The sequence below is a fragment of the Phyllostomus discolor genome, chromosome 6 (assembly GCF_004126475.2).
Source record: "Phyllostomus discolor isolate MPI-MPIP mPhyDis1 chromosome 6, mPhyDis1.pri.v3, whole genome shotgun sequence".
Classification (NCBI taxonomy): Eukaryota; Metazoa; Chordata; class Mammalia; order Chiroptera; family Phyllostomidae; genus Phyllostomus; species Phyllostomus discolor.
The window spans coordinates 126,722,489-126,749,277 of NC_040908.2; the positions used below are offsets into that span (position 1 = coordinate 126,722,489).

Sequence of the window (26,789 nt, forward strand, 5' to 3'; positions counted from 1 at the left end):
TTGCTCTTTCTCTTCCCTTTCTGGCACCCCTATGATGCAAATGTTGGACCTTTTGAAGTTGTTCCAGAGGCTGCTTATACTATCCTCATTTTTTTTGGATTCTATTTCATTTTGTTGTTCTGTGTGGTGTTTTTTTTGCTTCCTTATGTTCCAAATCATTGATCTGATTCTTGATTTCATCTACTCTACTGTTGTTTCCCTGTAAATTGTTCTTTATTTTAATTAGTGTATCCTTCACTTCTGACTAGATCTTTTTTATGCTGTTGAGGTCCTCACTAAGTTCCTTGAGCATCCTTATAAACAGTGTTTTGAACTCTGCATCTGATAGATTGCTTATCTCCATTTCATTTAGTTCTTTTCCTGGAGTTTTGATCTGTCCTTTCATTTGAGCCATGTTTCTTTGTCTCCTCATTTTGGCAGCCTTGCTGTGTTTGCTTCTGTGTAATAGGTAGAGCTGCTACAACTCCCTGTTTTGGTAGCATGCCTAATGTAGAAGGTATCCTGTAGGGTCCAGTGGCACAGCCTCCCCTGTCACACAAGATGGGTACTCAAGGTGCACCCTTCTTGTGGGCTGAGTATACCTTTCTTCTGTGGTTGAGACTTGATTGCTGTTGGAAGGTCAATGGGAGGGATTTATCCAGGTCAGCTGTAAGGACTGACTGTGACCACTGACCACCAACCTCTGCCCTCCATGGAGGATCGGCTGTGTGGGGACAGGGTGGTGGTGTTGCAATATGGTCTGTACCTGTCCCCTGGGTGTGCAGTCTCTGGAGTTTCCCCAGTGGTGCAGGCCAAGACCAGCCCCCACCTGTGTTTTGCCCAGGGCCACCCTGCCTGAGCTATAAAGCAATCTGAAATGGCTGCTTCTTGTCCTGGGCTCGGAGGTTCCCAGGTGAAGCCAAGCTGTGAATCTAAGCTGGTTGCTGCTAGTACCAGGACTGGGACCACTTAGCAAGAGATACTGGGACTGAGGTCTCACTGAGGCTGGCTGTTGCTTGTTTGAGAGGATTTAGGAAGTTGTGAAACATGAGCTAAGACCAGCCATCCATATGGAAAAGCAGCTTGGGTGGGCTCCAAAGTTAGGTGGGACAGAATCTTGGGTTATCTCCAGGGAGGGGCAAACAGTGGTAGCCAGTTTGATGGAGTCTTAAATATGGCACCAGCCTGCTAGCTCTGTGACTCTGGAGGGGGGAGTGTTCAGAAAAGGGACAATGGCCTTTCTACCTGCCTTTCTGTCCCCCAGCCCTCACCTTGATACTAGACACCAGATTCTCCCTGTATGCCACTGGTGCTGTTCAAGCTGCTACCCTGGTGCTGTAGCTCAGAAGGAATGAGTCTGAGTGAGTCCATGTGTGGGTTTGTTAAGAGGAACTGCTTGGGACTCTAGAATTTTCTTCCACCAATTCAATCCAGCTATTTTTTGCAGCTAAAAGTTATAGGGACTTATCTTCCTGGTACTGGTACCCTGTGCTGGGGGCCTGGTGTGAGATTGGGACTCCTTGCTTCTGAGATACCCCTCCCTAATTTTCATCTACCACATGTGGATGTGGGACCATCCTGTTTCATGTCTCCTCCCCTCCTACCAGTCTGGATGGATGTGGTTTCTTTAATTCTGTAGTTGTCAGACTTCCATTCAACTCGATTTCTGACGGTTCTGAGTGAAGTTGTTCTATATTTTAGTTGTAATTTTGATGTGGTTGTGTCTGGAGGCAAGCTGTGTTTCCCAGTGCTGCCCTCTTGACCTGAAGTCCATGTAAAATCACTTGGCCTGATATTTCCTCTGTGGAAAAAAAATTAAATTATAATTCAGTTTTTTATAGGATTATTTAGATCATTTTAAAATTAGTTTTCTGTCTTTAGTGATAGTGTGTACATTTGTGTGTGTGCGTAGCTGTTTTAATCGTCTGATCAACACACCTACTTCATTGTATGGAATATTTCCTTTTAACTTTTGAGCACTTCATATTTTAATCATTGTCATAATTTTTGTACATCTTTCTTGATAACATCAAAGAACTAGATTTCTTTTATTCCATTATTTAAATTTTTGATTTTGAGTAGTTGAATTTAATGCATTTATAATTATTATAATTACTGGTATAAAGGTATGTGTGTACTTACTTTCCTGTTTTATGTTGTCCAAGACCACAGAGTAATAGAAGGTTAATGAGAATCTCAGTCTTACCACCTACTTGTGGCCTGACTCATTCTATATTTATAAAGTGGTGTATGTGTGTGTGTGTGTATTGGAGTATGTCCAGGACAGAGAGGGATCACCCGACAGTTGTGTGGAGATTAGGGGTCTTGTGCTTCTGTCCATTTTCTTATCTGAAGTTTGGTGGGGTCTTCTCAGTCTCTAGAGAGTGCTGAGCACACACCTGAGCATGGGTAATCAGTCAGTCTCCAAGCTCCCCAGAGCCAGGACTTGTTTGTGGACTGTGACCCATTATTCCTTCTATCCTGCACTTTGAGAAGGCAAACCGGCAATCAAATGGTAATTGTTTCCTTCTGTGTGGATTTCTCATTCCAGAGACTGCCATGGTGAGTAGGAAATTGGCTCTTAGAAGAGTAAAGGGACCTGGGATTAGACGTCAGGCCTGCAGTGTAACTGTGGATGGGGTGGCCCTCCGGCCCACGTTTTCCATCTGTTGGCCTTATAAACAGTTCCAGTGCCCTAGAAATTCTGCCATCTAAACCATACTTTCTAAAGTGTTTCTTACTGCTGAAAGAAGCTCAAAAATCCTTTATTAGATTGTGTTGCCCCAGTTTTGGTTTGAAAACTATATCACTGTACTTAAACAAAAAAGCATAAGACTTTTTTTTTTAAACAGTGGAGTTTAAAAAGGGAAAAACTGTCCTATTTGGGACATACCAAATTAGAAAGGGCTGACCCAATATCCCAGATTTCTGAGGAAGTCTAAGCACTCTTCCCCTTAGCTGTTCATCCAGGCATCTGTGTGGACATTCAGCCCCACTCCCCGTCAACATCTGCTGGGCAGGGGCATGGCGCTAGGAACCCAGCTGACTGTGGCAGGGACTCCCCCCTCAGAGACTTCCTGTCCATCATGGGGAGATGCGATGTGGGTACACAGAGTGATTAATACAGGTTAAAATGTGAATACATCAGCAGATACAGTTTTCCAACTTGTAAAGATCCAGAAAGCAAGTCCGATTCACTGAACCCCACTGGCACGGACACAGCGCCACTCCTGCTGCATCCTCCTGATCAGGGCACCTCACTGGGGCAGCCCAGAGCCAGGAGCCTCCTGGGGGTGGAAGGGCAGGAGCACACATGCAGGGACGGGAGGACTGTTTGGTGGTTGTACGTGCAGACAGCCTACTTCAGTAATTTAAATGAAAATAAGAGTTTTAATCTAAAAGCTGAAGGATGGTATCTCATTGTTTTAGCTAGCATGTCTTTGGTCGGCAGTGAGGGCTGGCTGTGTTTTCCCAGGTGTCTGATGGGGTGAGGTTCATATGTTAGCCCCAATGGGCAGTTATCCACCTCTGACAGGTCTCTTCCTATCACACCCAGTCCTGGATTGAAGATGGTTTCTGCAGAGTTTACTTTGTAAGTGATTCTGCCGAGACTTCTTATCCATCCCTTCCCCGCCCCCTTTCACTACCTTTGCTCTTTACCAGTTCCCTGCCCATGATGTCTGCCCTTCTTACCAAGATTCCCACCTCTCTCTTGTTTTAGGTACGAAAACGGGTGCAGATATTAGCGACAGTACCTGTGACCCTGGATTGACCTCGCCGGCCTCCTACTTGAATCCCTTCCCAGTGCTGCATCTCATTGAGGACCTGAGGCTGGCCCTGGAGATGCTGGAGCATCCTCAGGAGAGAGCAGCGCTCCTGAGCCAGATCCCGGGCCCCACAGCTGCCTACATAAAGGAGTGGTTCGCAGAAAGCTTGGTGAGTAGGCCCGTGGCCTATTTGGGGAGCCACTGGGGAACATAACCATAGAGTCCAAGAATTGCCACCACTGTCTGGGCATGTCACTTCATCTGCGCACCTTCCTGTCTTTGATTGCTTCCAGTGCAGCTTTAGTCAGCTCCCACAGGGTGGTCCTTCCCAGGGAGAGGGTAGGACCCAGTCAAACAGCTTATGCTACACAGTCAGCCTGCCTGTGCCCTCCAGCCCCTGTCCCGAGAAAGGGAAATCCCGGGCCGGAGAAGAGCAGATGTGGAAGGCTTTTCCCCCAGGATTACATGGGCCACTTACTGAGCTATAATCCCTAGAGGGTGTGTCTAACCCTGGCTGAACCCCCGCTTTTTCCTCACAACAGACAAGACCTTTGTCACCTCATTCATTCCTCTGCCGTTGCCCCACTCTTCAGACCTCCTTGCGCTGGAAATGCTTCTTGTCCCTAGAGTGAATGCAGGTTCCTTACTCTCCTCCTCCTCGTCATAGATTGAGCCCGCACACCTGCTAGTTTCTAAGGGCCACAAACAAGTAACCACAGCTGTAAGGACGTGGCTTTGGTTACTCATCTCCCTCCCTGTGGAGGCCAGCTGGTCAACATTAAGAGACTAGTAGCGTTTGGAAGTGGGTCAGGTGAGAAGCTAGCCCACTGAGGCGTCGATCTGGAGTGAAATCACTCCAGGGCTGGAGGGAGGAACCTGGAAGCCAGAGGAAGCATATGATTACCTACGCTGAGGTGGAGGGTGGAAGCCGGGATGCAGTCTTCTAAAGCTAGAGGCCTGCAAACCGGAGTCAAAATCGGAAAGTGCACACACTTGAGGAAGGCAGGAATGGGACCACTGGATGGGGAGGGAGGGCTTGATGATGGAAACCACAGACCCAGGAGGGTGAGGCGCCACTGTCCAGAGCCATGTCATTTGTCACAGGGTCCTTCCCAGATGTCCTCACCTGCTTTCTGTTCAAGAGGCCTCTGTCAATAGTCTTGTCCCCATGCCTTTCTCTGAACACTGAGGCGTTCATATGTGCTCATAATGTAACTTGTTATATGTGTTATTCAGTATTTTGATTACATAGGCTGGGGGTGTCAAACTCATTTTCACGGGGGGCCACATCAGCCTCACGGTTGCCTACAAAGGGCCGAATGTAATTTTAGGTCTGTGTAAATGTAACTACTTGTTACATTTGTAGTTACATTTGTAACTACTTGTTAAGTGAGAGCTCGGCGCTGCCACCAGGTAGAAACAAGGTGCCAGGCCAGATAAAATGAGGTGGAGGGCCAGATTCGGCCCGCAGGCCTTGCGTTTGCCACCTGTGACGTAGGCTCTCTGCCTGGTATTATGTATGTGCATAATATATGTGGTAGGGAGAAAGGTGTCTACATACTAATTGCCAGAACCTGTGAATATGTTATGTTACATGGCTAAGGGGAAGGTAGTGAGTGGAGTTAAGGTTGCTGATCAGCTGAGTTGAAAATGGGGCGAGTAACCAGGATCATCCAGGCCAGATGTACTCACCCTACTCACCCGAGCCCTTGTAAGTGGGAGGGAGAGGCGGAGTCGGTGCAGAGTGACATGGTTCAGCCCCTCTGCTGCTGGCTTAAAGATGGAAAGAGGCCAAGGGCTGAGGGATGTAGGCAGCTGCTCAGAGCTGGGAAGGGGGACCCTCCCCTAAAGCCCCCAGGAGGAACAGCCCTGCCAGCACCTGGATTTTAGCCCAGTGAGACCCATTTTGACTCCTGACTCCCAGACCTGTAAGATAATGCTTTGTGTTGCTATAAGCCATGTAGTTTGTGGTAACTTGTTAACGCATCGACAGGAAACTAATACAGCTGGATACTGCTTAGAGAGGAAGGCAGAGAAGACTGGTGGGTGGGCCTCAGGTGGGCCTGTTACAGTTCAGGTTTGAAACCCTGCTTCTCCTTTCCTCCCTAAATGAAGACAGTCCTTCGTGGGCCTTTCAGACTCGTGCTGATAACAGACAGAAGCCCTCATTGCTCACCCACTCGCTCTTTAACCACGGTTGGGAGCTGCAGGGGGAATGGCTGCAGTAGTTAGTTCTCTCGCTGCTCTCCCACAGCTGAAGGAGGCCCCTCTGCTTCCCTAGAGTTCCACGAGGAGCCCTCTGCCGTGACTGTACCGCAGCCTCCACAGCGCTGATCCCAGCTTCTCTCCAGTCACCTCTGGTTGTCTTTTGCCCACCTCCCTGGGTACCTGTGGTTCCTGTAGCCCACTTTACCTCAGGTGTGGATGCCGCCCCGTTCTCCGTTCCTGCTCGAGGTGCTGACTCAGGGTGCAGTGTTCAGAGATAGTTGTATGACAGGTCCATAGTCCCTCAGTCTGAAGCCCTTGGGTGCAGATGTGTTTTTGAACTCAGAACTATTAAACTGTGGAAAGGTGAGGCAGTGGTATATGATGTATTCCGTCTCTAGCAGGTACAGGGCAGGAAACACATGAACAGTTCTTCGGAAAACTTGCGAGAACCCACATGAAGTGGAATGAAGAAAGACTATACTTATTCTCCTGCCAGTTCAGGTCCGATATGCTGCCAGTTAAGTTTGGCACCAACATTATTTTTTTTTAAAGATTTTATTTATTTATTTTTAGAGAGGGAATGGAGGGAGAAAGAGAGAGAGAGAGAAACATCAATGTGCAGTTGCTGGGGGTCATGGCCTGTAACCCAGGCATGTGCCCTGACTGGGAATCGAACCTGCAACACTTTGGTTCGCATCCGGCGCTCAATCCACTGAGCTATGCCAGCCAGGGCTGCACCAACATAATTTTTAATAAAACAAACAAACTTAGTTTTCAGAGTTGTCATGAGTTTTAGAATTATAGGCAAGAGATAGTGGACTTACATGAAGAATATTCCAGTGCAGAAAGTGAAACATAAAACCAACTATTGGATATTGGATGTCACTATTCCCAATGTCCATCAGCCATAATCCCTCTCCAAGAGTCACTTGCTAAGTCTCTCTGTCCTTGGGCTGGCCTGTCACCATGTGCTTGGGCCCCTTTGGTAACTCCCAGCTTTCTCCAAAGTTCCCTGAACATGTCATTAGGCTGCAGAGCAGTTTTGCACCTTTTTATTTTAAATGCCCCATCACAGCTCTGCTCAGGACCTTACCACACGTAACCAAGAGGTTCATTGGCGTGTCTTCCCCCGCAGACCCAGTCCACCCAGAGTACAGAGAAGAGCTGGCGTTTTATTCTTTACTGTACAGCAACTATGTACTTTCACCTTGTATGGACGCACCTGAATGTGTGACTGTGTCTCTAGTATTGGCATTTCAATTATTTTAATCATTCTCAAATACATGGCATTGCTGGAGAGAATGTATTTGTCCAAAAATATTTTTCTTTCTGTCTAGGCGTTTTCTTAATGAAGAGTCCTGAAAGTGGAATTACAGAGTTGAAATAGGCTTATCAGACAAAATACAGGATGCTCAGTTAAATTTGAATTTTAGACAAGCAACAAATAATTTTTAATAAATATGTCCTGTGCACTTTGCTAAATCTGGGACTTCTGACCCAAAGGTATTAATATCTTTGACACATTTTTCCAAACTACTTTTTAGAAAGATTTTATTCATTTATATTTTCATTGGGCTTCTGTGCATCCTGATAAACAATAATCACTAAAATTAAAAAAATAAAACAGCCTTACTAATTTCATAGGGAAATATCCTTTTATCATTGTTGCCTGGCTTTGTTTAGTAGGAAGATTAAGTGTTTTTTTCATTCACTTAGTATTTATTCTCTGAATGGTCTTAGAAGTGTTGATCTCATACCCCTATCTGAAAAAAGTTTATTTTCCGCATATACATATTCACCTATGCAGTAATGTCCTAATGTATGTAAATTATATTTTTGAGATTTTTAAAGGACAGGTTAAAAAATAGTTCCAATATTCTTTTTGGACATACCCCAGAGATCACTTTCAGTCTCTGATTGTATCTACCCTATCCTGGTTTTTTCAAATTCTATGCTTTTATTCTATTAGAATTTTAATGCTTTCTTCATGTAATAGGTTGGCCAAAAAGTTCATTTAGTTTTTTCCATATGATAGTTCTAATAGTGCTTATTTGTCTTTAACTTCATTTGAAACAATTTTATTAAATTGTATTGTGACAGTTGCAATATCAGCATGTATTTTTTTAAAAAAACTTATAAAAAAAGAAAGCCTTGGCTGGTGTAGCTCAATGGATTGAGCGTGAGCTGCGAACCAAAGCATCACAGGTTCGATTCCCAGCCAGGGCACATGCCTGGGTCACAGGCCAGGTCCCCAGTGGGGGCCATGTGAGAGGCAACCACACACTGATTCTCTCTCTCTCTTTCTCTCTCCCATCCCCTCTCTAAAAATAAATAAATAAAATCTTTAAAAAAACTTATCAAAATTGGTTAATTTTTATGCAGCCATATTAATTTGAAGATGGAAGAATATACATAACACTTTTGGCATATTATACTTTATTATTTCGAGAAAGGTAAAAATGCAACTGAAATGCAAAGAAGGATTTGTGCAGTATATGGAGAAGGTACTGTGACCAATCAAACATGTCGAAAATAGTTTGCAAAGTTTCTTGGTACTATTGACATTTTGGCCAAATAATTATTTGCTATGGGGCTGTCTTATGCATTGGGAGATGTTTAGCAGCACCCCTGGCCTCTACCCACTAGAAGTCAATAGCAGGAGATAGCTGACATGCTCAAAATAGCCAAATCAATAAAATTATTAGTGAAAATGAAAAATGTGTCTTTTACTTTATGGAAAAAACTCAATGGATTTTTTTTTTTTGGCCAACCCAATGTCTCAACGACCCTTATTACTGGCCCTTTGTTTTATTTGCAATATATATTTTCTTCGTGTTGTTTTTAAATGTTTAAATGTTGTTTATGGTGCTTTTTGAGAGCTGGGAATTTAAAAGGATTGTAGTAGTTCACTATCAGTCTTTCCTGTTTGGGTTTCCTTTTTATCTCTAGAAAAGCCTTTCCCAGCCTCCAGTCAAATAATATTCACCTTTATCTTCCTTCAGTAGGCTCATGGTTTGATTTGTATCTTATGGTTAACTCCAATTCATCTGCAATGTTTTTTACTGTATTGTGAAATATAGATCTAACTTTTATAATTTACCCAAGAAGATTCAAAACTTCCTTTTTTTATTCAAAGGCAGTCAATGTAAGTTATTGGTTTTTGCAGGATTCATTGCAAAAACAGCTTGTGTTCAAATTTACAGATCTCTTTTGCGGTTATTTACAATGGTTAGGGAAATACCTTCCTTCAGAAAAATTTTCCTAAAAGTTGTTGTGTTCATAAATCTTTTAGAGTAATTATGGCCATCAACAACCTATGAATGGTATACTTTTCTGGAGTCAAAAGTTCATATAAACATTCCATTATACCAGGGCTGAATGTTAATGTTTTGATTTTGGGCAGAGACAGCCTGTCTGTAGTTTAGGTCTTGGAGACTTGAAGGTATTTTACAATCTGGGTGCACTCACATTCCATAGTCAGTCTTATCTGTGTGGAAAGAGCATCGAAAGCAGCGAACAAACAAACCCCGTGGTGCTTTTCAGATTGGCACTTTAGCGAGAAGCCCTTGCTACTCAAATCGTGGTCTATGGACCAGCAGCTTTGGTATCCCTGGTAGCTGCTGGTAAGAGAAAAAAGTGCAGAGTATGGGCCCCCTCCTCTAGACCCACTGAACCATTGCCAGGGGATTCATACGGACATGCAAGTTTGAAAAGCACTGCCTCAAACCGCAGAGACTCACTTGAAGTCTTTAAAAAATGAATCACACATGGCTTAGAGTTGGAATTGGAACAAGTAAGGAAGCTTGAGGGATGAGGCAGGCAGCCCGTGTGCCTTCTCATTCATGATCTCTACATCTCTTCAATGTTTGCATTAATTTCTTTAGACAACTGGCTTTGTCCTGTACCTCAGCTACTACTCTTCCATACATTGGCCTGTCATGGTCCAACTCTGCCTGTGACATCTCTGTCAGTTGGGATTCTTTCTCCAGTAGAGTGGCATAAACAATAAGGAGGTTTATGTGTCACTAACAAGATGTCCAGAGGATGGGGGGCAGCAGGCGCGGGGAGTCCCAGTGTTAAATCAGTGACTCTGAGATGACTTCAAGAGCTCTGGAACTTCCCATCTTCCTGCCACACCATCCTCAGAGGGTTGGTTTCCCTCAGACATGTCCCCCAGCAGCTTCTGCATGGCTACTGCAGCTCCAGGCAACACATCCTCACACAGACACAAGCATGTTCAGAGGTAGGACATATTCTTTTTATTTTCTTTAATTAGGAAGGGAAGTCTTTTCTCTGAAACCCTCCTGCAGACTCCTGTGTGGTCCCAGTGGTCAGCATTTGTTCACATGTGTATACCTTAGCTGCAAGGGAGGCTGGGAAACAAATATGGATGCTTTCATTCACCCGAGTGGGAGGTGGCCTCTGTCAGCAGGGAACCATGATGAAGTGGGGGAAATGAATGGCCTCTAGAAAGACAGCTCAGAGCAAGTGCCACATGTCCTTAAAGTCTGATTTTATTTTTATTGATGGACAAATTCTTTTTGTTTTATTTCCATGGTATGTGAGTGTGTATATGAACTCAAATTTCTGAAGGAGAGAATTCGATCAGCCTAGCTCATAATTTTTTAGCTAAGTCCTCCAGGCCTGCAAAGGAACGTTAAGTGCAAAAGAAATGAAAGACTTTTATTTTACGTACAACTTTGGATTGGTTGTCCTTGGGTCAGGTGTCCACCCAAGAGCCAGTCAGTTGTGGCCAGAGGAGAAGGATCACATTGTAGGAAACGTGGTTTTCTCTTGTTGCTATTCATCAGGGATTGTGGATCTTCAGGCACAGATATCGGCATATGTTGTACCCAAGGAAAACGGGCTGCAAAGGAGGCAGTGGTGGATATGGGGGAGTGGTTGGTGGTTAGAATGGCATAAAGAGCAGACAGACTAGTCCTGGACTCCTATCTATATATTCTCAATAGAAAGAGAGCTCCTGATTCCAGGGCATCAAACTCAGAAAGACTGTAGGTGGCGGTGCTGCTTTTTTGGTGGGGGGAGGTCTGGTTCCTTCTCTGCTGGGTGTTGGCAGGGCTGGCCACACCGTGCTCGGCAGAGCAAGTACTCTCTGAGGGGATAATTATAAACAGGTTAGACTCACCCTAAAGACAAAGTAGAGCAGGCCTGCCCAGGATTCAGTGTGGGCTCCTGGCCTTGAAGGGTTTGTGTGGAGCTCTCTGAGCTGAGGACATCCTTTGGGGCTTCAATTAGGAAAGGAACACAGGACCTGGGTTCCCTTGTTCTAGTAGCAGTATCTCTTTCTGACGCCTGGGCCTATCCCCAGAAAGTTGGTAGAGCACCAGAGAGCTTCAAGTTAGGCTCCGGTATAGGGGATGTGTCTTGCAGTTTGTGCTAGTGGGGGCCTGGCCTGCCCTGTGGTACAGCACAGCAGTGTGGCCCTAAGGAGCTGTCTCTTGTGTTTGGCAGACAGGGCCAAGCTCAGGGTCATAGAGGGTCATAGAGGAGGAAGTGAGGCCCAGACCGGAAGGCTGAGGCATTTCTGCTGTGGTGGGAAAAGAGCCGAGTTTCAGAAAGGGGCAGCCTCTTTCCCCTCCCTGCAACCACTTCCTAGACCTGTGGTGAAGTGTGCAATGATGCCCCGAGGGAGAACATGGCCATTTCCAGTCAAGAGCCCCTGACCCCCTCCAGATGGTCCCGAAGTTAAGAAAGGAGAGTGGTGCTTATCAGTGATGCTGACTGTGCCACAGGCAAGAAGGGGCTAGTGTCACTGTGACCACTTCCAGGAATCTGGCTGTACCTTGATGATGAAAGGAGTGTCCCCATTGTTCTTCCACATCTGCTCAGCTTAGCTGGGTGGAGGCTGGTTAGGCAGATCTAGGACCAGGATAGGTAGTAGAGGTCATACAGAGGCTAGTCAGCCAGCTTCCAGTGGGCCCTGCAGGGCTGGGGACACCTCTCTGATGTGGGGGAGGGGAGCTGGCCTGGTGCACGGTGGTGACTGGTGACGCAGGTCCCTTGGAGATGCCCATGAGATGTCGGAGCCAGCAGAGTCTCTGCATGGGGCAGCTTGGGTACTTCTCTAACAGTCCGGAACATACACTTCTCATCTGCCAGGCGCCAGTCTGTCCTGCTGTCTAATGGCATTGGATGTGGGTCTGTTAAATCCTTGGGGAAGACCCGAGGCTTCAGTAGCTCAGGATGAAGTGCAGGGAAAGGCAGGCAAACCCAGCAGCAGCAGAGTGAGGGCAAACCAGGGCAGTGCCCAGGCTCCCCGGGGAGGGAGAGAGCTTGGCAGAGAACCTCTAGAGGGTGGTATTCTGCACCCCCCACCAGCCTCTTTGGAGGTGGGGTACATGGAGCAGGCCTGGCCCTGCAGCGGGAACCAAGGCCTTCCTCGCAAGGTTGCAGGTGTCCTGGTCAGTGTGCTTGGGCGGGGTAAAGAATGTGTCAAAAGGCCTGCGCTCTGGGCAAGCCTCTTTTTCCCTCCTTTGGGACTCAATTTCCTTACTAAAAATGACGGATGGTTTGCTGGTCTGTGAGCACAAACCGGCCAAGCAATCCAGTCCTACAGTTTGTTGCAGGACTCTATTGAGCAGCCTTCTGTAGGCACCTGCAGGCACCTGCCTTTGCCTTCTTCAGTTTAGGCCTTGGTTTCCAGAGTGCAGACAGGTTAGGGAGCCTCTCCAGGTGCATCTGCGCAGTTTCAGGGCTCAGGGCAGGCCGGCACCTCAGGCACAGTGGAGTAGGGTATCCTGAGTGGGCGGTCTCTGCTGGCCTGGCTGGGCTAGGGGACTTACGCCCCATCCAGGATATGTGATTGCCTCGGACAGCCTACTGGTCAGTTCAGGTGCCTTCAGTTACCTTCCTAACGAGTCTTTCAAGAAACAAAGAAAGAGACCCAGGCCCAGTAGGGCACATGGCCACCCTCCTCATCAGTTCAACCACCTCATCGCCAATGGTGGCTTCTCAGCTCCCAGCTCCCCAAACAAAGCCCAGGTGGTCCTGCCAGATTCAGCCTGCAATCTTTGATTCTGGCCAAGGAAGCAAATCTGTTTAACATGTTGAAAAGCCAGATGAGTTGCAAAAAAGGTGGGGAGAAAAGGCTGGATTTTGAATCATAAACTGTGAGCTTGGGTTTCTCATTGGGTCTCTGTACCTCATTCTCCACCCAGGGCCTGGAACAAAGCCTGGTCAGGATATATGCATGCTGAACATTTTCATTTTGAAAATTTAGACAAAAATTTCATAGGAAAACCTTTGTCTTTTAAAAGAGAAGGGAAAATTTGGTGCCTGTGTTTACTTTTCAAGTCTGTTTCTTGCCCTCCATCCGTGACAGGTGTGAACTTCAGTGAGAGCTCAGAAAGTCATAGGTGTCAGCACTTTGTTTCCTGTGCTTGGTTCGAAGGAGCTCCTGCTCTGGGCAGGGCTGGTGCACATGTCGGGTGGGGTTCTTTGTGTGCATGCAGTACTGGAAGAAGCCACTAGGTGGGAGTCAGGGACAAATTCTGGAATGTCTAAATAATAAGGAAGAAGGTATGGATGGGATTTATATAAGAAAAATACCTTTTTTTTCCAATTAAATAGATGACATAAGCACCTCATTGGTCAAGCTGCTGGACAGTGCACCTGGGTCAGCTGGCAAAGACCGTTCTTTCCCATTTCCCTTGGAACTCAGCGGACAAAGGGCAGACTTGGGAGGCCCCCCACTGTTTGTGGTGGTAAGAGGACACAGGAGGGCTGGTCCTGACCTTCCACTGTCAATGGCGACAAGGTCTGTTCAGACATCTTAATTTCAGTGCCTTTGGCTGGGGCACTGTGAGGATGGCTCCCTCTTTTCAGGAGGCATTTCTCGACCCCACAGCTGCCACACCCTGTCCTAGGGAAGCCTCTAGTACTGAGGGGAATTTCGAATACAATTTTCCTGGCGTGGCACGTACCTTGGGGGCCTTCAGTCACTGCAAAGTTAGCAGTTTTATTTTCCCTGAACTTTGGCTTTTTCCTCCCCCAAAGTAATTTGTACTCTACTAAATTCTAGAGCTCTGGCTCCAGGCCTGACCTGAGGAGACTATTTCTGTCCCTAAGAACCAATGTTTATAAATGACCAAGAATGTGCAAACACTGGTGAAGGAGCAAATAAATCCTTCCCCACTCAATTTCCTGCCTCACACCCCGGGGACATGGTGGGTGGTGTTGCCAGGTTAGCGGAGCTTGAGGTCTGAGCATGCAGACACCCAGCCAGCAGAGGCCTGCCAGAGCCACACCCCCAGAGTCTTCTGCCCTCTCCCCAGGCAGGCTCCTGGGAATTCCTGTCTTCAGGCAAACTGGATCAGTACCCTGTGACTCAAGGAACTTCTGAAGGGAGTCTCCTACTCTAATACAGTCCTGAGACCAATAGTATGAGCATCACCTGGGAGCTTGTTCCTGATGCAGAATTTCAGCCTTCTGGGTCAGAATCTGCGTTTTCACAAGAACCGCTTCCAGCCTGGGCAGTTTTGTGTAAGTGGGGAGGCACTGTCTTGGCACAGGGGTCTGCAATCCGTGGCCTGCCTGTGCCCGCTGCCTAGTTCTTACATAAGCCCCCATGAGCTATGAATGACTTTTACATTTTTCAGTGATTCAGAGAAATCCCCGCCCAAGTATACTGTGATGTAAAAATGATGTACAATTCTATTTTCAGTGCCCATGGATAAAGTGTTACTGGGACCCAGCCCCGCCCGTTGGCTTGCGTGCTGGCTGTGGCTGCTTTTGTACTGCAGGTGGCAGTCGAGCGTGACATAGACCATGTGACTCACAGAGCCTGACACATTTGCCCTCTGGTCCTTTATAGGAGAACTGTGCTGACCCTAGACCTGACCCACTTTGGAGGTGGGCTCCTGTGCTTGTGCACTGTGGGGACCTCGGTCTGCGGTGGCCAGGATGCCGGTTTGGTTTCTGAGCAGGGCTGGCTTGTCAGCCCGCAGGAGCTGTGTTCTGAGCTCTTCACTCTCAACCTCCTCTTCTCCTTTCTCCTTTCTGCACAGCAGGCCCACTGTGCGGCACACCTGTTGAAAGATTTACTAAGGGTGTCTTGGCACCTGTCACCAAGAGGACAAGGCTCAGGGCTGAGCTGGAGCTCAGGGTTCAGGTGGCAGGTCAGTGGAATGGCACGTGACCCACAAGACCCCTCTCAGTCCACAGATGTGCCTGATTAGATGCTACTGACCCCTGGCAGCTGGCAGGAGGCACAAAACCTCAGGAACCCCACCCCTACTCATTCCCACACATACCGAGAATTCCAGCCAAGTAGGTGACTGTCCCAAAGTGCCCTCCTAGGCCCTGAGATGAGGAGGAGGGTAAGCTACATGAGCTCCCCTGTTCAAACCCAACTGCTGTGCCCCGCTAGCTGTGGTTTTACTCACTCAACATTTAGTCTCTCCGTCTCCTGCCTGGTCCCCTCCGCTGGCTGCTGCCTGTGCTAGACAGCAGTGAGTTGTTTTGGAAAGGCCCGAGGGCTGCCGGGGCCACTGTAATGACTCCTCTGTGGTTCCCAAGAACCTCTGTCTTTAGAGGTGGGTCCAGGGACTGGGACTGTACCTCGAAGGGGCAGTGTAACGGAGGCAGAAACCCCACCCCACCTCCACCCCTCCTTCATAAAGGCAGCCTAAACCTTTAGGAGTAACTGCTTAGGCCAAATAAAATCCAGGCTTCCAATCTTTTGGGAGTCGTGGATCATTTTTGGATGAAAACTTTGTTTTCAGAGACGTAGTGATTTATACAAACGAATAACTAGTACTTCGCATATACTGTATGAACATATTCAGGAGCCTGTCTGATGCCCCAAGTCCCTCTGTGGACCACTGAGAAGTGCCCTGGAGGGATGGCCTTCTGGGTCAGACAGTGCAGCCAGGGCTCGGCTCGCCAGTGCGCTGGCTGGGCCGTGCCTGGGCCAGCTGCGCCTGGGGGTTAGTGCGTGCAAAGGTCCCTGCCGCTCCTCTGTCCATTGCATCTCACTGAGCCCACCAGCCACACACACTGCCTTGTTCCTGGTCTTTTGAAGTGTTGTTTTGAGGATTTTTTAGTTGAATTACAAAGAAATAAAATGTACTTTGGTGTTTAAAAAAGTGGGAGGAGGCTGAAGTAAGAATTGCTACTTGAGGATACCATAAAAATATGTCAAGAATTTAGCTGCAGCTTGTCTGGATTCCTCCCTCCCTCCCCCTTTCCTTCCCTCCCCCTTTCCCTTTCTGCTCCTCACAACCAACTCATCATGCATGAGTTCCGTTAATAGGTGAAATTAGTCCTGTTCTCTCTTCAAGTCAAGCATCTTTAGGCTGGGACAACAGATCTTTAAGACTAATTTTCTCCAAGTAGAACTTTAGTCTTATCTTGCCAATCTTACCATTTGCGCCTCATTCTTTCATTCAAAAAATGTGTCCATTCTTACTGTATAGCAAGAAGAGTGCTAGAAACGGAAGTTAGAGCAGAGGCAGGGCGCAGACATGCGCCCTCCAGCCTGGTAAAGAGGACAGATAGATAAACCGTCAGCTGTGGTTCATTCAGTACAGCAGGGCAGGTGGGGAAGTGGAGAAGCGTGGGGGTGCTGAGGAGGGTGCAAGGGGAGGGTCTGCCTCCTGAGCCAGCTCCGCATGAGCAGGTGGGAGTTAGCCCAGCTGAGAGGTAGTCAAGTTGCAGTGGGTCGCCTCTTTCCTCCTCTCACACTGGAACCTGTGAAGGGCACCCCACCTCCCTCCAGAGGGGTGAAGGGGGCAGGCAGCAGGGGCTGGGACTATGTCCCGCCTCTCCAACTAGCCCCCAAACAGCTCCCAGGCACCTACCTCCCTGGAGCCCCAGAAATACCTTTCCCACATACCATGTGGTAATTCCCTGTTTTTCCCAGAGAAGGAAGTCAGTTTCATTTGCTTTGGATCCTAGGCAAACGTGTGAAATCTTCATTTGACTTTCTTAGGCTTTTACGCATAAAAAAAAATAAGAAGGCCTGCCTACCCCTGCAACCTTAGGGATGTTTATTAACACACACTCACAGCTCTGGGTTGAGAACCTTGTCCAGCTGGGGTCCCAGCCACACCCTGGAACGGGGCCAGAGGCAAGAAGGGTGCAGAGCCCAGTGCAGGGCAGCAGAGCCTGCTTTTCCTTTCTGGCCTTGGATCTGGGTGTGTCTCCAGGAATTTACTCCACCCCTGGAACCAGCTGCTGGTGAGAGCTCTCCTCCGGTGATCTGTGCGTTGAGCCAGCCTACCAGGATGGGATCAGGCTGCAGGAGAGGTTTCTGCTCTGCTTCTTTCAGGCCCTGCTTCTGGGCCGTGGGGAGTGTTGATGCTGCGCTGAGGAGCATGCTGACCCCCAGTAGAGCCTTCTGTGCAAGCTCAGTGCGTCCCTGGTGACTCTGGAGGGCACCAGAGGGCCCCTGCAGTCACAAGATGTGTGTCTGCAAGTCATTTGCACAGCAGAGCTCAGAGCCCTTTCATGTAACCACAGTTCCCACTGCACCCACATCAAAGGTGGCTTTTATAATCAGTCATAGCCAAAGGTTGCATGTCAAGGGCTGGGCAAGGGAGAAAAGCTGTTGAAGGGAGCGCTCAAAGAAGACAGCAGCCTGGGGTGGTGGGGGCAGCATGCGTGGAGTGCTGGAGAGGCCCCTGGAAAGCCAGCATGTGACCTGCCAATAGGAAAACAGACGACGCGCCCTGTCTGCCAGCGACTGCCTTCCTCAGGCTCCTACCCAGAGCTCTCCCTACCTCCTGGGCTCCACATGCATCAGCTTTACCTTCCTCCCTCCCTGGCTTGTGAGGCGAGTCTAGAGTGGTGGACAACCAGCGAGGCAGGCCTGGGATTTGACAGAAGATGCCCCACCCCACCCCCCAAGACCTGGCTCAGAATTCGGCCCCAGGGAGCCCTGCGGTGGTGGCTGGCAGCACGAGGGAGCCAGACTCCCCCAAGTGGCAGAGGGCTCTGAGGTTGCAGCAGTTGGTCTCTGGTGGCTAGTGCCACCAGCGCCAAGGACAGCAGATGCCCAGCAGGGCCAGGGACCCAGACCGGAGCTGGTTCTGAATCTGTTCTTTTTTGGAAACGATAGGCTCCCCTCAGGGCACAGCCAGAACAAGGGGTAGGCGTGGGCTCCAGGGTGGGGGTCAGCCTGTGTGTGGGAACCAGCAGCTCCTCCAAGAGCAGCACTTATTTTTAGTCTTCTCCCCAGTCCCAAATAAACCGAGAGCAGCTGGGAGCCTGTGGGTAAATGCAGAGAGCAGCACAGACAGGAAATCGGGGTCTGTCCGTAATGAGTTCCAGCCACTCCAGAAAGGGGAAGCCAGACGAGGAATTTTCTTCAGGACTGTTTCCCTCTGGCAGACTCTGGTATTATCACCAAAAGAATGTGTGCGTGTGTGTGTGTGTGTGTGTGTGTGTGTTTACAACTTCTGTCCAAGTCTGTCTTTTTCCCCTACCTTTGTGCTAGGTTGGATAGCTCCGCAGGCTCTGCATCTCAGCGCTGGTGCCCGCATGTGTCAGTGGGGGCGGTGGGGGAGGATACCAGAGCTGCACAGTCTGGGCTGAGCCCTTGTGTATCTAAAACTGTTTAGGGAAAGGCTGGAGGACTCAGGCCAGGGAACTGGGGCAACTCGAACACAGCTTGACGTTCCTGAGGGGGAGGGGCAGAGACAAGGAAGAGAAGATAACTTGGTCTCCGGCCAGAAAAAGGGCTTTTCAACCAAGGAATCTAACTGCTGACATGGGTGCCCAGCATGGATGGGGACATTGATGTTTACAAGCATTTTGCGTGGCTGAAGAGGGTAAGTGAATGGCTGCTTTGTCTGGGTCTCCGTGGAGATGAGTGATGGAGAGACCCTTGGAGGGGGAGGGTGTCAAGGGGGGAGATATTTGTCCTGCAAAGCCCTGTGTGGCCAAGTTCTTCATGAGAATCTAATTATAGACACCAGGGGAGAAACAGCCAGCTGTCTTTGTTTCTCCTCTGACATTCTGGTGAATGAGCCTCTGTCCGGGAAGGCCAGAATGGAGTGAGGAAAGTTAGTTGCTTTAACTTTGTCACTTAAACCATTGGAGGTTCCAAACACTGTGCCCAGCAAAAGGTGTCCTCTGCATTTCAGTCTGAGAACACCAACTGGGAACTGCTGCCTTTAACATTGCAATGCACTGAATTCAGAAGCTATTGAGCTTATTCTCAGCTCCAATGTTATCCAGTGTGGAGAGGAGTGAGCTGTCAGTCGAAAGAGCTCCTGTGTTTCCGGAGGCAGGCTCTCTGGGGAGCTCTCTTCTGAATGCTCTGAGGCTCCAGGGATTGGGTTGCAAGCTGCTCTTGCCCTTTCTTGAGGGGACAAGTGTTGTGTGGTGTGAGCGAGGACCGGAATGAGTGCTGGGCACTGGGGCAGCATCTATACTCCCAGAACTCAGGCTCTTACCTCATTTGTGACCCTCTTAAAACTGGTTAAGAGGGGTATCCATTTATTTTCACACTGAGGCTGGAGGTTTTGCAGGGACAGGCAGGGCAAAAGCAGCTGACAGATAAGAGATCTGACATTGCAGCTGGGGAGAATCAGGAGGGACAGGAAGTATCCAGTTCAGAGGGCCCCTACCCAAACACGGGACCTGTTGGCTTTTGTGTGCACCCTCTGCATTGTGCATTCAGTAAATATTCATTGAGTTCTGGATCCTGGGAGCCCAGTGAGCAAAGCAAAATCAGTCTCTGCTCTTGTGGAACTTCCTCTAGTGCAGGAGTTGGAGGTTAAGTAGTCCCAGTGAGTAGACCCCGAATTACTAATTGCTAAATGCAGTGAGGAAAAGCAGAAGGCCCAGGAGGGCTATTGCAGACTGAGCAGCAGCCTCCAGGGAGTCCTCTTTAAGGGAGTAACACTTCATTGAAACCTGGAAGAGAAGTAGGAGTGAGTCAGGTGAAAAACAGGATGAAGAACATTCCAGGCAGAGAGGGTAGTATGTGCAAAAGTCAGAAAGCAAGAGGGAGTCAGACGAGTTTCCAGGGTGAGAGAAAGCCAGGGTGGCTGAGCCCAGTGACCGTGGGGAGAGGCAGGCGGGTGCCAGATCCCACAGGACAGCGAAGGCCGCAGTGAGGGCTGTGGCTGAGCTGGTGTGTCTAGTGGGGGACTTGTTGACATGTGATACGCTGGGGGGACCAATTTGTATTTTAAGAAAGTGACTCTAACTGTGATGTGGATGGTGAGTGGTGTTGCAAAAAGTGAGGCAGCTGAACAGAATTAAAGAGCTTGAGGGCTTGTCAGGATCAACTTAACACAAAGCCCTCATTTAACCAAGCCCAAGAGAGGCTAAGAACCTCATGGTTATTAGTGTTACAGCTACTAGTGGTGCGGCCTGATCTTGAACCCTGTTCTCTGTCTCCCAGTTTGGTTCTTTCTCCTCATCTCTTCTGCCAAATATGTAGAAAATTACTGGTTTAGAACCCAGCAGAAATCCTGTCTGTGCTCAGTCCCTGCTCAGCTTTGGGATGGGGTCTTTGCAGCCACCAGAGAGCATGCTAAAGAGACCAGGCATTTTGGCAAAGGTTTGCATCCGTTGTCTTAAGCATTCAAAAAGTCTCATTAGGGGGAGATACTGGGTGTGGTGATGGGGGGTAGATAAGAAGTACACTCCCCTTCACATGGTCTTTATTTTCTATATTCAAAATGAGGCTTTTAAACCAGGAGGACTTCCAGCTGTGATTTGCCTGGGATAGTGGGTGCCATGTCCCAAGCACTGGGACAGATGTAAAGCTACACCTTGAGGAGAAGTTCTGTCTGTGGAGGAACTGATTCTGAATGTGATTTGATGCAAGAAGGCCTTTACTGTTCTGAGACCCAGGCTGTGAGCTCTGGCTGCCACGGACAGTGGAAGTCTGCCGAGGGAAGCTCTGGGTGGGGAGTCTGAAGACTTACCCCTAACACCAGGGCGACTCATAACAAAAGTTACTTTTCTTCTACTTTTAGAATTTTAAGTAGCATTCAAAAAACGAAAGCATGAAGTATTGGATATATCATAGGCAGTATAATCAGAGTATCTTTCCTTCTTTCTACCTTAAACCCTATTGTCAGATTCTTCTTTTTAAAATCCCTCTTTAGACAAAAATGCTTTTTAATCCTGTGACCCTGAACATAAGCCCCCAGCACTCGCCCTTTATCTGGAAGAGAAAGCCCAGGCTCTGCTGTTGGCTTGGCTTTTTAGATTTTTACAACTCAGCCTTAACTTACCTTTTTAGTTTCATCATTTATATCTACTTTGATGGGCTCCCAAGTAGATGCCTTCCCTTTTCTGAGCTTTAATTCCCAACCACTTCATCTGACTCCACAAAGGCCTTCCTTTCCCACTGGCCCCTTGCTGACCTCATCCCCATAGTGGACTCTTCCCACGAGGGCAGGTCCATAGTACTTCCTGTCTGCCCAGCTCGCCCATCCGTCCTCAAGCCAAGGTGGCTTGGAGAACAGGTTTCTCTTAGCCCTCATTTTCCCATGCAGAGGGGGTGGTTGTAGAAGAAGAGGAGCCTGGACGATGTGTGACCTGGTGCACAGTCTAGGGGCCTTTGCCCTTTGACCAGTCTAGGAGGCCAGTGCCTCGGAGCAAGACAGGGTCTTTGGATTTTGGGCAATGAGGGAGATGCCTGAGGTCAGGGAGGCACAGAGCCTAGAGGGGAAGCATTTGCTCAGAAAAGAAACACTGTTCAGTGGCCTTGGGGGTGGGGTGGATGTTGTGTGCTATTAGAGTTAAGAATGTGCTGTTTTAAGTGAGGCCTGGATGGAATCTTGGTTTTGCCACACTTATCAGCTATGTGATCTTAGACAGATTACCTCAGAAGCCTGAATTGCTTCATCTGCAAAATAAGGAAGACAAGTGCCTGCCACATACAGGTTTTGTGAGGCTCAGGTGGGATAATGTATGTAAAATGTTAGCATAGTGCCATGAACATAGGAGATATTCAGTAAAAGTTAACTATTATTGCTTATTACCAGGCAGGGCAAATTGAAAGAGGAACAGATGGGACCAGTTTGGTTCTCTCCTAGCTGTGTATGTTAGGGCATTCATAAGGAATGAATGGCCACTTGGGCCAGTTCTCAGCCCCTTTTCACACTTCAGGTAAAGGTGTCAGACCAAAGCATCCTAAAGACCTATGAAAAGCATCTGTGATCTGGCCCACTGTGAGTAACCAGAGGCCCCAGTGGCTGTTGGCGCTGGCCAGCTTGGCTGTGGCTGCTGAACGAAAGCTGACCAGAGCTGGTCCTCTAGGTCCTTTCCCAACAGACAGAGCCCAGGGACCATGTAATTTCTTGCCACAAGTGTCCAGAGGGTTGTCTGCCCTCAGCTGTTTGATCCCTGACTCACAGACAGCTCACACCTGCCCTTCTGTGAGATGAGTGGCTCTAACCTACTGCATAGTCATGACAGAGCCTCTAAAAGGAGCTCTAGGCAGGCTCATTTTCCCAGGGATGGAAATCCCAACACTGTCAGCATCTTCACACTGTTTGCTGGCTTCTAGCACTCTCAGTCTTTAAGCCAAATTCCAACCTAAAGTCACAAAAAAGGTGGAATCACCCATGGATCCTCCATGCAGCTGGCTTGGGCTCTGCCATAGAATGTGGAATGAACTCAAGTGGCTGCTGTGAGAGTTCATTTTGTATCATCTGGTGCTCAAATTGTTGATCCAGTAGCCTGGCCACTTGGGCTAGGGAGCGGCAAAGACAAATAGGCACCCAGGCACCCTAGACACTGCCTGGCCTCGACTCAAGTCCAACTGCTGTGAAAGCTGGAGAAGCAGGTGGCAGCTTCTGTGAAAGCTGCTCCTACTGGCTAAGAGCACGAGTCCTGGATCAAAAACTCCTTGAGTTCATATCTCAGCTCTGTGTGACCTTGAACAATTGATTTGACCTCCCTGAGATTCAATTTCCTTGACTTTGAAATTTGGATAAATAATGCAATATATGTAAAGTGCTTAGAGACGGTCCTTCGTAAGTGTTAGTTAAGGTGATGAGGACCTTGACTGTAGCTGACAACCTCTGGTTACTCCAGAGCCATGTGCCCAACTTGAGAGGTTTTTCAAGACCAGGAGGAGAATGCAGTGGGTATGGCTCCTCGAGGGTTCTAGATGTCTGTGATTTCCTATAGGTACCTCCCATTTTTAGCCATCACACCTAACATGCTCACCTCTCCTGTTCCCTGGTATAGTTTAGGAGCTGGAATTCTGCCATCTCTGACCTCTAGCGCCTGTGGCTCCTGTCTGCCAGCTCCTTGGAGAGGCCCCCAGGCTTCTTTCCCAGCAGGATTTAACAAAGTGGCATCACACCAGAGTCACTTTCCGAGCAGCTGGTAGATACTCCAAATCCACGCAGCTGTGGGCAGTTCTGTGTCTGGCAACAGCACCTGGGTACTTTGACTCACCAGACATCCTTCCCTTCCCCACCCTTGTAACAGCTCTTTCACACCTTTCCATTTGTCTCCTACTCTATACTCCCCTCTCAATTGATGTCAACACCTACTTGACTGAAAAAAAATAGCCACACTTTGACGAGTCTCTCATCTTCCCTTTCCGTCACCACAAAATGAAACTATGTTCACAACCACTGTTTTTCAACCATCTTCTCTTTCATGGGCCAAGAGTCCCTTCACTTGGCCAAGGCAATCCCACTATCCTGTCCTCCTGACCCAATCCTGTTCCACCTCCCCATGTTCCTCTGATTTTTTCTTCCTTCAACTCCTCCCGGCCCACCTATCCCTTGCCCTTGGCAGAAAATGCTGCTTCTTAATTCTTAGGGAAAAACAAAACTATCTCTGACCCTTGTGCATGCCTTTCCATGCAGACTTATGACTTACATTCCTTCTACTGTCAGGAATCTTGAAAGAGCAGGTTAAAAATTCACCATCTCCTGGTTGTTCCCAAGCCCACAGCACACTGGCTTTGTCCCTAAAGACATCTTTTCAGATACTACAGTGTTGTTCTTGCTGCCTCTAGTTCCCAAGAAACCTTTCCATCTATTTCCCCCTGAATTCATTTCCATTTGGGATTTTGTAGAGTTAATGGCATTCTTGTGCCACCAGCTTCCCACTGTGGCCCTCACCTAATCCCATATTTCCATCTGTGGTTCTTTCTTTCATGCCTGTTTGATCGTTGACTCTTCAGATAGAAGGTCCAGGCAGTCCAAGAGGCACTGGGAAGTTTACTTCTAATGCCTCAGGTGAGCTAAAGCAGTCACAGCACCCTCTCCATCCCCAACTCCAGCACCTGAGGCTGCCCCTCTGTCTCCAGATGTGTTAATAATGAGTCAGCGTGTCTGCTGGAGTTGGCAGGGTGAGGCAAGAGCATCACTCAGAGAATCTCCGTTGTTCCTCTCTACCTGGCTTTAATACCACCCCTTCACAACACACCAGCACACATGCCAATACCACTTCTCCTATGGCCCAGTGCTGTGGGTGCCTCATGTATCCAGCTACCTGATTAAGAAACTTCAGCAGGAACTAAGCTTATACAAGGCTGTAATCTTGGACAGAGATCTTGGTAAATCGAATGCATTTCTCTCACTCCAGATTCCCCCAGGGTGGTCAGTTAGGAGCCTTCATGTGCATCACAGCCACTGCTTGGTTGGAGAATTAGAAACAAACTGCCCTCAAGTTGTCCTTTGTTCTCTGAGTTCTGGAAACTGGAATGTCTGGAGGGTAGTGACTATTGTAGCTTCATGGAGAGCCTCTCTGTACTGGGAAGACTCCAAAGATGCTCCTCTCCCATTCCCCTGGGAAAGTTACTCCTTAGCTTTTAAGACTTAATCATTCAAGCGGTGACTCCACTATAAAGCCTCTCCTGTCCTTTGAAGGTGTAATCGATTCACCCCTCCCTTATGCCCCTGCTGCTGGCTTATGTACAACTCTGTGGCAGTACTTTGCACACCTCCTTGTAAGACTGCAGAGCTTTCTGATGGCGGAGATGGAAGCATTTGTTTAGCACTGAGCATGTCACCTTGTAGGTGTTCAGGAATATTTGAGTCATTGAAGACATAAATAAATAAAACAGTTGTGTGAACATGGGTCAACCAAGCTAACTTGCTTTATGAACTTTGCTTTGCTCTTCCGTGAAGGTGGGCACTCAGGTCATTTGACACTGACAGTCCCACCAACAACACTTTGTCTGCACTTACACATAGCTGAAACCAAGAGGCAGAGGGCATAAGAAGGTCAGGGTCAGGAGGGGATGTCTCTTGTTGGACTCCTGGTAGCTAAAGGTCTGATTGCACGTCACTCACACTACATTTGAAAGAAACTTTTAACTGTGTCAAAGATAGTAGATTGGCTTGACTATTCCTTTCCTAGAAAAAGTGGAACTGGTTCTGGGAACTGTTGGTTTTATGACAACTGCTAGGTAGCCCATAAATCCTTAACCAGAGAATCTAGGCGAGGTTTTCCTATTTATAAGCACCTGCCCACACTCATGCTGCTTGGTTCCCTTCATGATGCATAACCTGAGCCATGTAGTGGGAACTGACTGGAGCTGCTATGATTCACTTATTTTTAGTCTTTTACCTTTGTGGTCACCTTAGTTTCGAAGTGTTACATTTTTCAAGTTTCAAAAAAAGCTTGGCATGGGAATGATGCTTCTGAACTTGATGTGCATCTGTAGGGACCTTGACATGTGCCCTGTGTCCAGCAGTCATGGCTCACATGAAACTGGTTTTCTGGATTGGATAAGATCCATTTGAGCAGGGAGCCTGAAATATTATACATTTTCGTTGTTGTTTTCTTGTTCAGCTAAAAACATGTATATATTTAGTGGCTAAAGAAGGGAGAACCATCCCAAGACTTATCCAGGGCCAAGGCTTACCCAGTGTGCTGTGTTCAAATCTCAGTATATTTTCAGGCAAGGGGCCATCATATAAAATGATCTGAGTGGCCAGGATCCTGACAGGACTGGAATCTATATCTTATTAGGAGCACTGAAGGAAGTGACTCTTTACCTGGTGGAGGCTACAGGCTTTGAGACCAGAAAAAGGAGGGCAGCTGTGTTTTTGCATACCCCAAGGCAGGAGTGCCGAGAAGCAGCTACGGCTCTGAATAGGGAAGATGCAGGATGGTTGGAGCTGTCACACTGGGGAGCTGGCGGCCTGAGGGTTTTCCCACACTCCATGCTTGCATACCAAAGGACACCCTCAGGTGACCCCTGGTCTGCCCCACTTGACTGTTCTTGAACCAGCCCTTTCCCCACAGTCAGCGAAGTGCAATGCTGACGGCAGGTCTCCTGGAATGTGCTGGCAGGGAATGCTGCAAGATGCCCTCACCCTCAACCCCCAAGTGTACCAGAGCACACGTGGAGGCCGCACTCTCTTGGCAGAGGTGGGTTGCGTGCCTGGGGATTCTGCACGGCCCCTGGCCAGGGCAGCAAGCACACATGCCATCCAGAATTCTGCAGAGACCTAACATGGCTCTCCCTGGGCCACACTCCTTGGAGGGGCCAGCCAGGAGTGAGCAAGCATCGTGGAATCTGACCAGCCACTAGAGGCAGAGGGGGATGGCTCTGAGGAGGCTGCAGGGGGTGACTTGGCTGGGAAGTCATGTTTCACCTAAGTTTGACCCGACTTCTGGATTGTAACAAATAATAATGCGAGCTTTATGATCGTTCATTACTAGCTATTGATATCCGCAATGTGGCTCGTTACAAACATGTGCAGTACTTATAGTATGTAGTAAAATGCTTATAAAGGGGAAATTGTGGCCATGATGATATGACTCAAAACACAGGCATCTTTCCAGGGACAGTGGAGGAGCAAACACGTCCGGCCGTCTGCGCCACAGGCAGTCCCTGTGCTCTTCGCTGACAGTGGCTCGGTGTTGTCACTG

General features: G+C 48.2%; 1 protein-coding gene across 8 annotated transcripts in view; it reads left to right on the forward strand.

Moving 5' to 3' along the window:
• The window catches only part of PPFIBP2 (PPFIA binding protein 2), a 131,056-nt gene that overhangs the window by 39,393 nt on the left and 64,874 nt on the right, over positions 1–26,789 (forward strand). For 6 of the 8 annotated variants that reach the window (XM_036028949.1, XM_028514585.2, XM_036028952.1 and 3 more), the window contains exon 3: positions 3,701–3,915. In XM_036028949.1, the coding sequence (XP_035884842.1) occupies positions 3,701–3,915 (215 nt within the window). Of the gene's footprint in view, positions 1–3,700; positions 3,916–18,394; positions 18,746–26,789 lie in introns of those variants that run through there. The other 2 variants (XM_036028953.1, XM_036028954.1) reach the window with 2 other exon arrangements.